The 18,280-nt window shown below is 47.7% G+C and overlaps 1 protein-coding gene across 1 annotated transcript in view; it reads right to left on the bottom strand.

Moving 5' to 3' along the window:
- The window catches only part of LOC144934672 (complement C3-like), a 332,072-nt gene that overhangs the window by 45,869 nt on the left and 267,923 nt on the right, over positions 1–18,280 (bottom strand). The window contains exon 31 of the mRNA XM_078860722.1: positions 12,348–12,438. Coding sequence (XP_078716848.1) covers positions 12,348–12,438 — 91 coding nt within the window. The remainder of the gene's footprint in view (positions 1–12,347; positions 12,439–18,280) is intronic.

Genomic DNA, 18,280 nt, shown 5'->3' with positions numbered 1-18,280 from the left:
GGTGTCAAAGTACAGAAATTACTCGCTAACCATGGAATTGCATTCCGCCATTTCATATATATGTAGTGTAATAACGCTGGCTGGTGGACAGCAGCGGCATGTGGTGGACAGATAGTACACACCCCGGTAAGGGCGTACACAGTGTGGGCAGAGAGGAGGAACTAGGGTAAGGGTCATGGAGGACCCCGTCTGGAGGCCCCTGGAACCTGCTAGTGGGTTCGAGAAGAGAGGCGTGGTCAGGGCGGAGCCAGGCCACGCTGGGAGCATAAAATGAGCCGAGAGCAGGGGCTCGAGGCTGCCGGTTCTGGGAATGGACTCATCTCGTCCTTGCTATCGTCTCGTCGCTGTCATTGCTAAACGTCTCCGTGAGATATTGCGCTACGAAGGATAGTAGTTGGCTATCTCAGTCAGCGCCGTCAGTTAGACAGCTAGTGTTATTGTAGAGTAGTGTGAGCAACCATGAGCGAACAGAGGAAGGTGCGAGCGAGTTGACAGCCTAGGATTACGTCATGTCAAGAGGGCTGTACCTTCGGGAACAAAGGCGGGTCTGAGCTAGAGGAAGGAGACACCAAAGGGGTACTTAAGGGGGACCCGTGACGAAGGTGGGGTCATTGTGGGGCGCCAGGGCAAGAATCGGCTGGAAGAGGGCTCTCCCTACTCATCGCCGGGCGGTGTTGGATGAACCCCCGTCCCGTGCAGACGAGTGGGAGAGCCAAGGGATAGCCGGGAGCAGGGCCCCGAGTAATCAGTAAAAATCGGCTGAGAGAAAGAGGGTTCTCCCTTCTCGTTGCCGGGCAGCCGAGGGTAGGACAATACAGAGCTCGGGGGTCCAGGGTAAGGACCAAGAAGAGAGAGCACCTACCTCTGGTGTGAGTTACAGTCTTGTGTGGAACAGTGTTAATAAACGGCAACAGCCCTTATAGTTAATCCCGTCTCCTCGTGGTCGTACTGCACAACATGTACAGGCTAGGTTGAACTACAGTGGAGAGTGTGCAGACGAGACCGTGAAAGTTAATAAAGTGCTTCCTAGAAACTCTGTCTCTGAATCGTTGACACTCCATGCACATGGGTTATTTTTTACAATTTACGAACCGTGGCCTGGAAATTTGAGTTTTCACGGGTAAGCACGGTGTTAAGGAAGTCACATGACATATTACGTCATTGCATCACAGCATGACATCATTGTATTGTGTGACGTCATTAAATACGCCATGCAGCGATAAAGTTATTTGATTTTACTTTGATTCATGGACCCCGGAGAGTGCAGTGAGTGGTGAAGGTGGGAGCGTTGCGTCTGTGGCTCGGAGGAAGATGGTGGGTTCAGTCCCTCTCGTTCTAACCAGCCCTTGCCCCATCATCTCATTGTCATCGTCATCATCGTAAATATTAAAGGCATGTGAAGTGAATGTAATGTGTATTTGTTTCATTATGTTATTGTACAATGTACTGTATTTTATTCGGTATTTAGTTAATAAACAGGCAACTTAGTGAGGCTCTGACGATTCTGACCGCGGCTGTAGTTCCCAAAATCCCCTATTTCCCATAGGCCCCTGTACTTTACTAACCGCGGATTTGCCTACCGTGGTATTTTTCAGGAACCTAACCCACGCGTTTGGTGAGGATTTCGGTACATTTTTGTGGTCTAGATTGATGGGCAGGTTGCCGTTGACAAGAAAATGCGTAACCTTTAGTTTGAATGTCTGGAGATTTTGCGGCAGAAGGTTCTTCAGAATAAGGAGCAAGAAAATTGGTGTTTCATTGTTCTGGTTGCTATGTACATTGCGTTATGTAATTGTGCATCCAGTAGTTGTGTATGAGCTCCAGGACCAGGATAAGGCACAATACTCTGCCACTAAATGGATCAATAATATGGAGACAGTTGGCAAGTTTCTGTTTTATTTAGGGCTTGAAGGTCAGGCTACTGTCCATGATAACCCCAAGATATCTTGGAATGGGGTCAAAGCAGACTGGGCTACCACAGATGGGCACATCAAGGGTAGCATCTGCTGCATGACTGTTTAGGTAGAAAGCACTTATGGTGGTTTCAGAAAGGTCTGGTCTCAGTCTCCAGTGATGGAACTATGCCTCCAATAAAGTTAGAGTAGCCATTCGTTTTTGTTGGCAATATTCTCAAGGTTTGTGTCCTGTGCAACAAAGGTTATGTCATATACAAATATAAATTTGCAACATGCTGTATATGGCAGGTCATTTATCTACAGTAAGTCCTCGTTTAACGTTGCTTCACACAACGTTGTTTGTTATGTCTTTAATATTAGATGGTACAAATTCACTTAATGTCGTTTAAAGCTTCCCTATAACGTCGAGAATGGACTATGGGCAGTACTGTACATGCTATAATTGGTTTTTTACCCTTTTATCTGGCAACAAAACTGACACCTTTTTTACAAGGAGTCATGTTTGCATTGACCACTATACCTGCAGTCGGAATGCAAACAAGGTGTCAGTTTTATTGCCAGATAAAAGGGTAAAAAACCAATTATCATATTTTGCTACTGGCAAATGAGGTTCCAATGGTGTAAATGCTTACCCCGAGCTCTCATACTCTGATAATGCATTGTCTTTGTGCTGTATGCCTTTTGGCGTCCTCTGGTCTAACACCGTTTGAGACGAGGCTCAAAAGAAAGCTGTCCCCAGTGTGGACCAATCAGTTTCAAATACAATGTATATATTATCAGAGTGTGTTTTTTTTGCATTTTGTTAATGCAGACATGATTCCACGTAAAAGGTTTCAGTTTGGTGTTTTAACAACTTAACACCTGTTTTGTTTCCAGATAAAAGGGGAAAAACCTATTATCATTTAAGAACTACATTTAAATCAGATATATATTTGCAAGACAGTGATGTTTAAAAAAAGACTAAAATAAAAAAAAATCAGATTTAAGTTGTATTTCTAAACATGTAACAAGAAACAGCATTTCCCCCCACTTCATGTTTTAAATTGTCAATTTCTCTATTTAGTTATCAATGAGTTATATAATTAATCAATAATTGTTCCACATGTAAGTTTATTATCAATTTGAATAATAAAATAATGTGATATAAATTTCGATTTAAAGCTTTCGTGACTGCAGGGATTCATCTTCTTGGTTCTTTTGGTAAAGTCACGTAGAAGGGAAGTAATAAAATAATAAAAATAAAACATAATAAAATAATTCTCACGACGTTTCGGCCACAACGCAAGCAGCCGTCCTCAGGTGAAACCAGGTCTGTCGAGGCGACAGCGTCTGAATGAAACAGCACACGTGCTTGGAGCATATATATAAGCTGGGTTGGAAGGGGGGGGGGAAGGGCGCCATGACAAAATAATTTGCATATCAAGAGGAATTTAGCATATTTATGGGAAATCCAGGTATGTGATTAGTACTACTTATGTCCGTGCATTATGCAGGATTAGCAGCATCCAAGGGAGGTGATATGGGAAATGCAGGTATGTGATTAGTGCTACTTTGTACATTGTATTACAAAGTAATATATAGTATCGTAATTGTATAGTGAATATACAGCAGTGTGATATACATTAGGGTGGGTATAATAATACATAGTGTAATTTTACAATGGTTTAAAGCAATACAGTATATAATTTAATGTTGGGTTTGTCTATGGCAGTATATAGTACGGTGTAGACTCGTGTGATGTAAGAGAATAAAGTTTAGATGGAAGCATATTATATTTTTTACGACGTAGAATTGTAATGTATTACTGTTAGTAACTCAGTATCATCATTATACTAAATATACTCTACAATAAGCTATGTAGTTTATACTTTAGTTGTTTATGTGGTGGTTTTAGTTACTGCAGCTACATACTATTGTAATGCGGGCGTAAGCGACCTTCCGGAGGTGACGTCACGGGGGGTGGAGTCATGTGACGTGGGGGTAAGGTTCGGGGCTTTAAGCGGGTAAACCGGAAGGGGAAGGTAGTCGGGGTGTGAGCGGAAAAGAGTGAGGCCACGCGGGCAAGTGTGGAGAGGGGGGGCGCCGACGGCGATCGGGAGCCAACCCCGAAGATAAGAGGAAGCTGCGGAGTGGTGTGCAGCTGGGGAGGAGACAGCCAGGAGGGCTGCGTGTTAGAGGCAGCGGTGTGGCTGCCAGGAGGAGCTGCGGAGAGAGAGAGAGAGAGCAAGAAGCTGTGAGAGCTGCGGAGGGAGAAGAGCAGCAGAGAGTACAGCCAAGGGGGGCTGTGTGAGAGAAACAGCAGCGGAGCTGCTGTTGTGGATCGGGCCGACATTGGAGTCAGCACCGTGGAGAAGCTACAGAGTAAAGACAGCCGTGTGGGTGTACAGCACGAACCGAATAATAAAGGACACTGAGCCAGACATCGTGGTCCAGTCGTTTATTACACTGGTGTCGGAAGTGCAACGGCATGTCGAAACAAGTGAGGAAGAAAGTTAATCCGGCGCCTGCATCGGCTTCTTCGTCCGACGACGACGAACTCCTTCCAACCACGGATCCTGTTGGGGTGGTGGAGGAGAGCCAGGCTGAGGCGACCACGGGAACGGGAGTGGAGGATGTTGGCGCGGTGGCGGGTCCGTCGACATCATCAGACGCGGATCAACGATGGCAAGCGATGGCGGTACAACTGGAGGCACTTAAGGACGTCCTGGCGCATCTATGCCATCTCGTCGCGCCAGGGACGATGGATGATGCAAGTGGTGCTCCGCGGGCCGCCACGTTGCCTGTCCTGCCGCCGCCATTGCCCACGCGGCAAGAGGCCGCCATTTTGCGCGCTCCGTGGCGCCAAACCGCCATCTTGGCCACACCGCGGGCCGACGCCATTTTGAATTTGCCATCACAACCACCACCATTGGAAGACGGCGGGAAGAGGAGTCGGAGTCGCCACCTTACAACGGTTAAAGAATTTTCCGTCGGTGGGGACTGGAGCGCGTTCGCCTGCCGCTTCTTGGCGGCGGTACGCACAGCAAGATGGACCGATGCGGAGGCTTTGGAGGTGTTGCCGACTCTCCTGGACGACGAATCTGTCCGATTCTTCCGTTCCATAGCGACCGATAAGAAGGCAACTTTACGTGGTGTTTTTCAAGAAATGGCCGATGCTTATGAGCCACCAGATGATGCGCATCGGCGATTCGCTCAACGACAACGAGCACCAGAGGAGTCGCCCGTGGCGTTCAGGGGTGCGGTGCTGGAGCTGGCCATGGCAGCTTATCCTGAGACGCCACAGGACCTGCTTGAGCCTCTCATATTAGGGAAAATGTTGGAGCTGTCTCGGGATCTAGGGATCCCCATGCCTGTGTGTGGGCATGAGAAGCTAACTTCCCGGATGGCTGCTAAGTGTCTCGATGCGCAATTCAACCTCCGTCGCTGGAAACAAGTGACGGCGTGGACGGGGGGGCCCGTCAAAGATGGGGATGCGCTGGGATGGAACCCTGCGCAGGCCGTCTATGTTCCGGATGACCGGGGCCCTCAACAACTGACGGCCGCCTCCGCTCCATGGACGGGACGCGGCGGGCCGAGACCGCGCGCGGTGCTACCAGAACGGGGCCGTCAGGAGGCGAGGCCTGCGCTTCGGCGCAACGAGGCCGAATGTTTCCGCTGCGGGCGTAGGGGCCACTACGCCAGAGACTGCTGGGCCCGCTTCCCGGCTCCGCCGCAGCAGGAGGCCTCGGCACCGGTCAAGTCGGCTAAAGATCCTCCGAAACAGGCATGTCGGCACGCACCAGACACTCGGCAAGGCTTTCCACCTCACCCACCACCTGTGTTGCGCGATCCTATTGTTGTTGTTAAAGAAACGCCATCGACGGGGCCTTGTCATTCAGTTACGCAGTGGCGCAAATTGGCACGGAGAGTTGTCGCGGCCGCTACGGGTTCGTCCACTGTACCGGGGTCCATACAAGGTGTGGACGTGCGCATTTTGGTCGACTCGGGGGCGTCTGCGACTATTATATCGGATGTCATTTTCCATCTGTTGGGCATTCCGTCGGGGGCTGTGCGTCCGGTTTATGGGTCGTGCGTCGCTGCGAACGGGGGTAGCATGGGCATCGTGGGTCAGGTGGATGCTAAGATATCTATTGGGGATGTGTCGGCCTCGGGTGTTGTGTTGATATCGAGATCTTTGGCGGTTCCTTGTTTGTTAGGCACCGATTTTTTGGCTAAGATGCCCATTTTGATCAAAATCAATGAGAATTGTATTGAACTGCCGGGGGGCCGTCAAATCTCGTTTCTGCCGTCGCCCTGGGGGCGACCTGCTTCGGCCGTACAAGTGCAGGCGCTGTCCGTCGCATCTGTGGACATCCCACCTGGTACACAGATGCTTATACCCTTGCGGTATCGGAAGCCCCTGCCTGATCGGCTAGGAGCAGTAGGGGTCTTGTTGTCACCGTCCGCCACGATAACAACCGGGTTGGCGTTAGTGGGGGCACAGACCATCGTCCGGCCGGATCAATTACCGTTTTTACAGGTGCTTAATGCGGGGGGAGAAAACGTCCGTGTCCCGGCCGGTACGGTTGTGGCACATGCCACTACGGCGTTTGCGACCCATGATTGTCCACATAGCCGGGGAGTTGTTGCTGGGGTTTCCGAGCCAAGGAGTTCGGATGATCGTTGGGTTGCTCAATTATGTGACGAAAATTCTTCCCTGTCCATGGAGCAACGTGGTGCGCTGCGTAAATTGTTGTTGACATATTCCGATGTGTTCAGCTCCGATGATTTGGATTTGGGCCGCACTTCCTTGCTTTACCATCACATTGAGACGGGCGATGCTGCCCCTATTCGATTAAATTCGCATCGGATGAGTCCTGCGGAGCGAGAACACGTACGGGGGGCAGTGGAAGACATGTTGGCTGCGGACATTATATCGCCATCTAACAGCCCATGGGGCGCTCCAGTCGTCTTGGTTAAGAAGAAGGATGGCAAATTGCGATTTTGTGTTGATTTCCGCAAATTGAATAAGATATCGGTGGCAGATGCGTACCCTCTGCCGCGTATGGATGACTCCCTCGACGCATTGTCGGGGGCTAAGTTCTTTTCCACACTGGACCTCTCTTCGGGATTTTGGCAGCTTCCCCTTGACGAGTCCTCACGGGAGAAAACCGCATTCCGTACGCCTCAGGGGTTATTTCAATTCAACTGTCTCCCGATGGGATTGAATGCGGCCCCTGCTACATTTCAAAGATTGATGGAGCTCGTTTTGACGGGGTTGCAGTGGGAGACATGTCTTATATATTTGGACGATATCATTGTCTTCAGCCGCACATTCGATGAACATTTGACGCGGCTGGAGACAGTGTTTACGAGGATGCGTTCTGCCAAATTGAAATTCAAACCAAAGAAATGTCACCTACTGCAACGGTCCGTCCGCTATTTGGGGCACATTGTGAGCGCTGAGGGAGTGTCCACGGATCCGGAAAAGACGGCGTGCGTCCGGGATTGGCCGACTCCGGCCACCGTGGGGGATGTTCGGCGGTTTTTGGGATTTGCCTCGTATTACCGAAGATTCGTGCCGGGTTTTGCGACGATTGCGAGGCCTTTGCATCTCCTTACGGGTAAAGGACGGAAGTTTGTTTGGGGACAGCCGGAGGAGGCGGCCTTTCGGAGTCTGCGTGATCTATTGGCCACGGCCCCAACATTGGATTATCCCGATTTCGATCACCCATTCATTCTTGATACGGACGCGAGTGACACAGGTATTGGGGCGGTGTTATCACAGTCTAAAGGGGGTGTAGAGCGTGTCGTGGCGTATGGTAGCCGAGTCTTGTCTCCTGCGGAAACCCGCTACTGTGTCACTCGCAGAGAACTATTGGCGGTTGTTTTTTTCCTACGGCAATTTCGACCATACCTCTACGGTCGTTCTTTTATTGTGCGTACGGATCATGCGGCCTTGCAATATGCCCTTAAAATTGACCAGCCATCCGGACAGTTGGCACGTTGGTTGGACACGCTACAGGAATTTTCCTTCCAAATTCAACATCGGAAGGGTGTGCGCCATGCGAACGCTGACGCACTTTCCAGATTACCGCGGCGCGGCCCTTGTAAATGTGAGTCGGGGACGCATAGGTGTTCGCCGATTCCAAACCCCCCTCAGCCGCTCACGCTGGCCGTCGAGAAGTCGGACACTCCGATGGAACCGGGACCGGCTGACGGGGTTTTGAATCTGCCGCGGTCTGTCTGGATCCGGGAACAGATGATGGATGAGTCATTGGTGTCCTTGCGGAAGCGGTCTGCTAAGGACAATGGGAGTCCGAGTACGGCTGTGGGGCCGCAAACCGCTCTCCGAGATGGTCTGCTTATGTGGCGGGAGGGGTTCCAGGAACGTTGGCGCCTGGTGGTACCAACGTCCTTGCGGTTCGAGTTGATTAGAACCCTCCATTGTGACACTCTCTTACATTTAGGGGTGCAGAAGACCTTGTTGACGTTGCAACGTCATTATTTTTGGCACGGCATGGCGACAGATGTCGTAGGGCACGTGCGCGCGTGCCCTGCGTGTGCACAACGTAAGCCGCCGAAACATCCTTACGTGCCGCCTCTCCAGTCGATTCAGGTGTCTCGAGTCAATGAATTGGTGGCACTGGACATATTGGGACCTTTTCCACCATCGGCGAGGGGTAATAAATATTTGCTGGTAGGGGTTGAGTACCTCTCCCGTTGGCCGATGGCCTGGCCGTTGCCCGATCAGTCGGCCGCGGCCATTACCGACGCCTTTTTGTTTGGGTATATTATGGATAAGGGGGCGCCTGAGAGACTCCTCACGGACCAGGGCAGGAATTTCTCTTCTAAATTATTGGCGGAAGTGTGCGCGGGCCTTGGGACTAAGAAAGTACGGACATCCCCATACCATCCGCAGACGGATGGTATGGTTGAACGGCTGAACAGGACATTGTCTGCCATGCTTTGCCATACCGTGAGTGAACAACAATCAGATTGGGATCTGCACATCCCCGGGGTGCTTTCGGCGTACAGGATGACGCCTCATGCGGCTACAGGATATTCGCCGTTTTACCTTATGTATGGTCGGGAAAACGTGCCGCCGGTGGATGTGCAATTGGGAACTGGGGTGAAGGGACCTCGGAAACCACTTCCTGAATACATCCAGGACACGGTTCGCCGAGTCACGGAGGCGCGGGAGAATGCCCGCGTGGCTACGGCCAAAGCCCAGGCCCGGAACGAGCGATATGCGCGACGGTCTGAGGGGGAGTGCCCTTGGAAGGTTGGGGACCTAGCCTGGCTTCATTGTCCACAGGTACGTCCGGGGACCTCGCCGAAATTGCACAAACCCTGGCATGGTCCCGTACGCCTCATTGCGGTTCCCAACCCACAGACAGCACGCGTCCAGATTGGGTCTCGTCGCTGGGTTGTGCATACGTCGCGCTTGAAACCATATGTTGCTCCCTTACATGATGCGTCATCCCCCAATATTGCCTTGCCGGGGTCTGTTGCTGCTGACTCTCCCCTGCCTGCGTCCATTGATCTCGCTAGAGCGCCTGTCGTACCTGTTCCAGACAGGCCGGCCGTGACATTGCGGGGGACGAGGGGCCCTGCTCGGAGGACGCCTGCCAGGTCTGCGGGACCTTCGAGCCCTGCAGCCCTTCCGACCCAGCTGCGGGCACGGTCACAGGACAAGCCCAAGACTAACTCTTTAGAGACACGGGACGGCGGTGGACTTCCAGCTGCGACAGGGGGATTACCCCCTGTCGTTCCTCGACTTTCATCGCGTTCCCGTTCTGCGAGTGGGCCGCCGACCGTCCGGGACGGGCCGGCGACCCGCACACGTTCCAAATCGCTTACGTTTCGTTGATTGTTGCTGTCTTGTTATTTTTTTCTTACAGTTGTATTTATTGCATGCTTTTGTACGATCGTTGATGTTGATTGCGTTGTTGTTGTTCTTGCTGTTACATTATATGCTTAGTGTCCTTTAGGGGGGGAAGCTCGGTTCGCCGCATTACGATTTGCTATTGGTCAGCCGAGGTCGGCTGGGATTTTTCTACGGGGGAGGGTGGTGTAATGCGGGCGTAAGCGACCTTCCGGAGGTGACGTCACGGGGGGTGGAGTCATGTGACGTGGGGGTAAGGTTCGGGGCTTTAAGCGGGTAAACCGGAAGGGGAAGGTAGTCGGGGTGTGAGCGGAAAAGAGTGAGGCCACGCGGGCAAGTGTGGAGAGGGGGGGCGCCGACGGCGATCGGGAGCCAACCCCGAAGATAAGAGGAAGCTGCGGAGTGGTGTGCAGCTGGGGAGGAGACAGCCAGGAGGGCTGCGTGTTAGAGGCAGCGGTGTGGCTGCCAGGAGGAGCTGCGGAGAGAGAGAGAGAGAGCAAGAAGCTGTGAGAGCTGCGGAGGGAGAAGAGCAGCAGAGAGTACAGCCAAGGGGGGCTGTGTGAGAGAAACAGCAGCGGAGCTGCTGTTGTGGATCGGGCCGACATTGGAGTCAGCACCGTGGAGAAGCTACAGAGTAAAGACAGCCGTGTGGGTGTACAGCACGAACCGAATAATAAAGGACACTGAGCCAGACATCGTGGTCCAGTCGTTTATTACACTATTAACACTTCCCTTTATTAATGCTACCCCTATCCCCTCCCTGTGATGCTGCTAATTCTGCATAATGCACGGGCAAAGTAGTACTAATCACATACCTGCATTTCCCATATCCCCTCCCTTGGATGCTGCTAATCCTGCATAATGCACGGGCATAAGTAGTACTAATCACATACCTGCATTTACCATATCCCCTCCCTTGGATGCTGCTAATCCTGCATAATGCACGGACATAAGTAGTACTAATCACATACCTGCATTTCCCATATCCCCTCCCTTCGATGCTGCTAATCCTGCATAATGCACGGACATAAGTAGTACTAATCACATACCTGCATTTCCCATAAATATGCTAAATTCCTCTTGATATGCAAATTATTTTGTCAAGGCGCCCTTCCCCCCCCCCTTCCAACCCAGCTTATATATATGCTCCAAGCACGTGTGCTGTTTAATTCAGACGCTGTCGCCTCGACAGACCTGGTTTCACCTGAGGACGGCTGCTTGCGTTGTGGCCGAAACGTCGTGAGAATTATTTTATTATGTTTTATTTTTATTATTTTATTACTTCCCTTCTACGTGACTTTACCGAAAGAACCAAGAAGATAATGTGATATAGTTGTAAATTGCTTAAATTTAATATTTCTTAGATTATATGAATACTAACAACAAAATTGTTTTGTTAAATCTTTCTACATTGAATTACAACATTATTAGTTACATTATTAGTAACGGAGCAGAAGCCTTTTTAGATTGTTCTTCTTTTCCTTTAATTATTGCTTCATTCTCAAAAAGTTATTGATATAGGTTCACAAATAATAATTACAACAATATTGTAGCTAAAACACCAGCAATTTTTACAAAATCAGCGACTATAAAAACACCAGCAGCAACGAAAACAACAGCGCGTGCTTGTAGCGCACGCAGACAAAACCACGTGATTCGAAGAGTCATTGTAATTGGGTAATAATGACAGCTCTGACCGGAGCGCATTGAAAGGTTTAAAGAGTAAATTAGCATAGTTTTAGCCTTGTAGGGTATATTGATACAGTACATGTAAGCTGGGCTTACGAAAAATGTTTTGTTGTTATAACTACAGGGATATTTTTTTTATAAAAAAAATTCTGCTGAAACACTGCGCAACAATTTTATAGACAGTAATTTTGGTGTCACCCCCTCTGATGGTGTCACCCGGTGCGGCCCGCACCCCCCAGTGACGCCACTGATTAGATGTACAGTATAACGGCATTCGATGTTGGCAAACTTCAGCAGCAGGCCTTGTTGCCAAACAGCGTCAGCAGCAGAAGTCAATCATTTTGTGCTGTTTTTCTGTTGACACTGGGAACACGCTTCTATGAGTTGAAGGCAACGATCTTGTTTCGCAGAAACTACAGCCAATATGAAATCCTTATCGCGGCCTACCTGTTACGTGTTTGTTTCCATAAACACAACTAATACCCTCATCTAGGCGAAATGGATGTCGTTAATTTGAATCCAGATATGATCAAAAGAGTCACTAGGATAAACATGCAGTACTCTAACCACTATGAAAACCATTCCCCTTACACATAATCTTGGATTGCATTTCAACGTTGCATGTGGGTGGCAGGTTGGTGCAGTTGGAATACTTTTGGTGTACAGCAAAAAGCTTTGTGTTTGATCCCTGGCTCGGGAACTTTTCGGTGTGGAGTGTATTTTATCCCCTTGTTCTAGATGGGGTTCTTTGAATTATGTGGTGTCCTTCAATTGCTAAAAACTCATGTAACTAGTATTAGCCACTCTACACCCATCCCAAAACTATAAAGCTGCACAGATTCCAGATTGCCCATCTAAATATTTGGAAAATTCACCTCCGTCATTCGCTTCAGTCATCGTGACTTTCAAATCAAATGTGGAGCAGGATTTGCTTGGGGGAGCCACCTTGTTGAAGACGCTCATAATCTATGGAATAACAAACACGCACACACATTAGAACTAGGGTTGTGTAAATGATAACTGGGAAACCGGTCGTAAGCATTTTCCGCATCGATTACCTATTTAAAAAATCAGCAACTGGTAACCAGTAGAATTTTAGAAACGAATGCCCCTCTTGATCTTGCACCATTGTTTCTACTGCAGCACCAGATTATGGACTTGAACCAGAGACCTCTGGATTGTAAGTTTAGTGTGCTAATCATTACACCACTTTGGCAGCTCCCTACATTTCTCAGTTAAATGTAAATACAGTTTGTTATGTTTGCTCAGAGACATTTCTAAGTGTGGAAAACTGGTCACTGGTTTTACTGTTTTTCTTCATGCTGTTACCAGTAATGAAAAAACACATTTTAACAATCCCAGTAAGGAGTGGCAGCTTGGAAAAGCAGATCCCACATTACCCAAGCACTGAGCACAACCTCTCCCAGCACACATGCAATTCACTGGTGTTCATGCAAGCACTCAACACAACTAGAAAACACAAATTAGGAATTAAAACACTTTTCAGAAAGGACACATATAGCTGAAGGGCTGAGCAATAAAGAGTAATGCATAAGCTTTTGCGACCAATATTATTCATAAACATTTTTTGGGTTAGATTGCATAAATTTACGTGTTGTATACTCACCGCCAGCCGACATTCAATTAGTGGCGTTTATTACGTGTGTAGTGGTGATACGCGCTGGGTGTATATGTCGTGTGCCAGCGCGTATGTACGGGTGTGTGTGTGGTGACGCGCGCTGACGGGGAGGAGCAGGCGTCAGTGCGCGGGTGGGGGGTAGTGCTGCTGATTGGCTGTGTGCCGGTGACGCGCCCAGAGGGAGTGATCGGGTAGCAGCGCGGTGTGATTGGTCGGGGAGTGGAAACACGCGCTGAGCGGAACCGGATCGTAGGGATAGCGCGTGGGGATTTGGTAACTGAGGAGCGGTGCCGACGTTGAGGTCCGCATCCGCTCCGTCTCCCGGGAAGAAGGGGTATATAAGGTGATGCACAGAGGAGCAGGGGGCAGAAGTGGAACCATCTAAGAATGAAGACGAAGGTGCAGAGATAGAGCCCGGAGAGGAGAGTAATGGAGAGTAGAGGAGAGTAAGGTATAAGTGTGTAGCCAGCGAGAGAGAACGGTCTACACGAGCTGAGTAATGTATAGTGTGTAGCCAGCGAGAGAGAACGGTCTACACGAGCTGAGTAATGTATAGTGTGTAGCCAGCGAGAGAGAACGGTCTACACGAGCTGAGTAATGTATAGTGTGTAGCCAGCGAGAGAGAACGGTCTACACGAGCTGAGTAATGTATAGTGTGTAGCCAGCGAGAGAGAACGGTCTACACGAGCCGAGTATGCATACGGTGTAGCCAGCGAGAGAGGAAGGTCTACACGAGCCGAGTATGCATACGGTGTAGCCAGAGAGAGAGATGCAAAGTCTACACGAGGCGAGTGGAGAGTGTAGCAGAGGCGCAGAGTCTACACGAGGCGAGAGAGGAGTGTAGCCGAGGCGCGGAGTCTACACGAGGCACAGAGAGCCGGCAGCACAGAATCCAGAGTCAAGAGAAGCGCATTGTGAAGAAGAGAGGCCACGCGTTGTATTGTTACAAGTCAAGATTTAATAAAAGAAGTGTGTTCCCGTCAAGGAGTTTCCTGCCGTCATTTTCCAATACTTCACGTGCATATAACATGCTAATTTGTTATGGCTTCAGCAGCACCGGTTATATTAGAACAATACCATCTTACCTATAAACGTCCTTTTTTGTCTGTTTGTCCGTCTGTCTGTTCGTCTCTGTGTGGACGCGCACTTGCGAAGGATTTGGCTTGCGAACCGTGGCCAGGTGCCACGCCATAAGCCCCCTGCTTGGCATAGGCTATTCCGTTTTCCCATCTGTAAACTTTAAAGTAGTTTAATGAACAATTTAGTGCAAAATTTGTATTAAATAATTTCCCCGCTCCGCTCAAGGTGCCCGGGGATTGCCCCTGGCAACGCACGCGCGTCATCGGTAGAGGGTGGGGGAGGATTTCTCCTTTGCGTTCAAAATGCAAAAAGAATACACGCAACGCTGCGGTAGATTCATCAAAGTGTCATGTCCTCTTCTCTCCCCCTCCACCCCAATGTGTACACTTACTACTATAGATATGAATATTATAGCGCTTATTTTTATTGTAGCGCGGGAGGAGGGATGGTGGAGGGGGCGGGGGTAGTGGCCCAGCCCCCAGCCTGGTAATGCGTCACCTCCAGCTGGGCAATCTAGGCGAGGCCGCGGGCTCTGCACGGGACTAGGCCTCACCACGGCAATGTGAAGTACAATTTTATTGAATATTTCACTAAGAACTCAGGTTCATTGTTTACTATTATGAAACAAACCAGATATTACAATAATAATGTTTGTGTGCAGAAAACACATTTTTCATGATTAGGTTGCTAAATATTTCCTTTTTTAGCTGTGTTTTTATGACGCTGCGACGGTGTACTGACAGTCTTGCTGTGGCCTGCTGATTAATCAACGTCAGTGCACTGGCACTCTATTATCTACACTGCTAATATTGCTTTTGGCCATTATGAGTGTATGCCAGTCTATAGTCTATAATCTGTTGCCTGCTTCTTTACCTCACTCAATGTACTGCCAGCCATTCATGTCGACTGTATCCTGCTTTTTAAGCAGCTGACCGTATTTCCAGCTTTTTATGTCGACTGTAACAATGCTTATGTCATTGAGTCGGCGTACTGGCAGTCTATAGCCTGCTTCTCAACTTACCTGTGCATACTGCTGCTCTTTAATGTACACTTATTTCAGCTTATTTCAATGCATTTCTATTGTTTAGATTGCTCACATCACGCTATAGTACTGCGATTCTGATTAATATGTTATACTGCTAAATACGTTGGACTTTCTTAGCTACAGCCCATTGCATTTCGTCTATCGTTTTGTTACATTCATGGGAACATCACTCATTTAAATGTTGCCATACCGCAGCTTTACTTTCCACCAAAGCAGGGAGCACGCAGCGAGGTTCAATGTCCCAAATATTGTTGACCTTGCTTTCTTACGGTGGGTGAGGAACATTGTCAGAGATACATTGTTCTTCCATACCAAGAAAACATCGCACTATTTCCTGACACTAACAGAGCATACGATGCCCTACAATAACTCATTTTCCTGTCACAAGGCCAAGATGGATACCACATCAAGGTTCCTCCAGTTACAAAGCTGCAGGACAAAAACATCCTCACAAAACTGTCTCCTCTAAAAAACTTATATTCCTTCGTGATCATGGACAGAGGAGGAAACCACATATTATGGTGCGCCAACCTCTTTCACCAGTATGTTGTCCATGAGTTTTCCAATATTGAGAGTGAGCGCCTTCTTTACATTCAACTGAATCAAAACTACCTGTGTGTGAACAGTATGCTCATCTCTGGGACGCCATCAATGCCGAAGGAGATGCAAACGGTCACAATGTGGGATGATTAGTTATTTTGCCTTCATCCTTCACAGATCCACCAAGATGCATACATGATAAGACTCAGGATGCTATGACGTACATCAGCCAATATGCCAAACCCCATCTCTTCATCACATTCACTTGCAATCCCAAATAAAAGGAGATCCAGGTTTACCTTTATCCAAGCCAAAAGCCACCAGACAGACATGACATCTTAGCGAGGGTCTTAAAACTCTAAGTTTATGACCTCATGATGCTTCTTCTTGGTTCTTTCGGTAAAGTCACGTAGAAGGAAAATAATAAAATAATAAAAATAAAACATAATAAAACCATTTCGGATCTTAACTGATTGTGTTCACGTTTACGGTGACTTTCAGACCGCAGTCCACTCACTACCATTGACTATATATCTTGTATTCTCCGCAGGGAATGGATTCTTTGCTCCGCTGCAAGCTTCCTATCACCACTCTCCCATTGACATATTTCGTTGCTTCCTCTTAGTACATTTCACGCGACGGTCAATGATATAGTGTATAGCATATTGTATAATAATAAATAGTATTAAAGTGTAATGTTTAATACAATGTATAAGGTAATATATAGTATCGTAATTTTATAGTGAATATATAGCAGTGTGGTATACAGTTGGTTGGGTAGAATAATACATAGTGTAATATTACAATGTATAGTCTATAAGCATATTAGTTGCTGCGGTGCCATATTATTAACATTCCTTCCCTTTATTAATTCTAACCTTACTCCCTCCCATTGATACTGCTAATCCTGCATAATGCATGGGCATAATGACTTTAAACCCCTCGCCAAACCTCCTACGCATTTCACAAGTAGTACTAATCGCATATCTGCATTTCCCATAAATATGCTAAATTCCTCTTGATATGCAAATTATTTTGTCAAGACGCTCTTCGCCCCTCCATCCCAGCATAAATAGTCGCTCCAAGCCTGGGGCGTGCCATTCAGACTCTGTCTCCTTGACAGACCTATTCTCCACCTGAAGACAGCTGCTTGCGTTGTGGCCGAAACGTCGTGAGAATTATTTTATGTTTTATTTTTATTATTTTCCTTCTAGGTGACTTTACCGAAAGAACCAAGAAGATGAATCCCTGCAGTCATGAAAGCTTTAAATCGAAATTTAACTCATGATGCTTATTACGATCAACCAAGGCGGCACGATGCCCTACAATAACTCATTTTCCTGTCACAAGGCCAAGATGGATACCACATCAAGGTTCCTCCAGTTACAAAGCTGCAGGACAAAAACATCCTCACAAAACTGTCTCCTCTAAAAAACTTATATTCCTTCGTGATCATGGACAGAGGAGGAAACCACATATTATGGTGCGCCAACCTCTTTCACCAGTATGTTGTCCATGAGTTTTCCAATATTGAGAGTGAGCGCCTTCTTTACATTCAACTGAATCAAAACTACCTGTGTGTGAACAGTATGCTCATCTCTGGGACGCCATCAATGCCGAAGGAGATGCAAACGGTCACAATGTGGGATGATTAGTTATTTTGCCTTCATCCTTCACAGATCCACCAAGATGCATACATGATAAGACTCAGGATGCTATGACGTACATCAGCCAATATGCCAAACCCCATCTCTTCATCACATTCACTTGCAATCCCAAATAAAAGGAGATCCAGGTTTACCTTTATCCAAGCCAAAAGCCACCAGACAGACATGACATCTTAGCGAGGGTCTTAAAACTCTAAGTTTATGACCTCATGATGCTTCTTCTTGGTTCTTTCGGTAAAGTCACGTAGAAGGAAAATAATAAAATAATAAAAATAAAACATAATAAAACCATTTCGGATCTTAACTGATTGTGTTCACGTTTACGGTGACTTTCAGACCGCAGTCCACTCACTACCATTGACTATATATCTTGTATTCTCCGCAGGGAATGGATTCTTTGCTCCGCTGCAAGCTTCCTATCACCACTCTCCCATTGACATATTTCGTTGCTTCCTCTTAGTACATTTCACGCGACGGTCAATGATATAGTGTAGAGCATATTGTATAATAATAAATAGTATTAAAGTGTAATGTTTAATACAATGTATAAGGTAATATATAGTATCGTAATTTTATAGTGAATATATAGCAGTGTGGTATACAGTTGGTTGGGTAGAATAATACATAGTGTAATATTACAATGTATAGTCTATAAGCATATTAGTTGCTGCGGTGCCATATTATTAACATTCCTTCCCTTTATTAATTCTAACCTTACTCCCTCCCATTGATACTGCTAATCCTGCATAATGCATGGGCATAATGACTTTAAACCCCTCGCCAAACCTCCTACGCATTTCACAAGTAGTACTAATCGCATATCTGCATTTCCCATAA

The sequence above is a fragment of the Lampetra fluviatilis genome, chromosome 11 (assembly GCF_964198595.1).
Source record: "Lampetra fluviatilis chromosome 11, kcLamFluv1.1, whole genome shotgun sequence".
NCBI classification, from domain to species: domain Eukaryota; kingdom Metazoa; phylum Chordata; class Hyperoartia; order Petromyzontiformes; family Petromyzontidae; genus Lampetra; species Lampetra fluviatilis.
The sequence above is the reverse complement of the archived record's forward strand: the minus strand, read 5'-3'. Positions and strand labels throughout refer to the sequence as shown.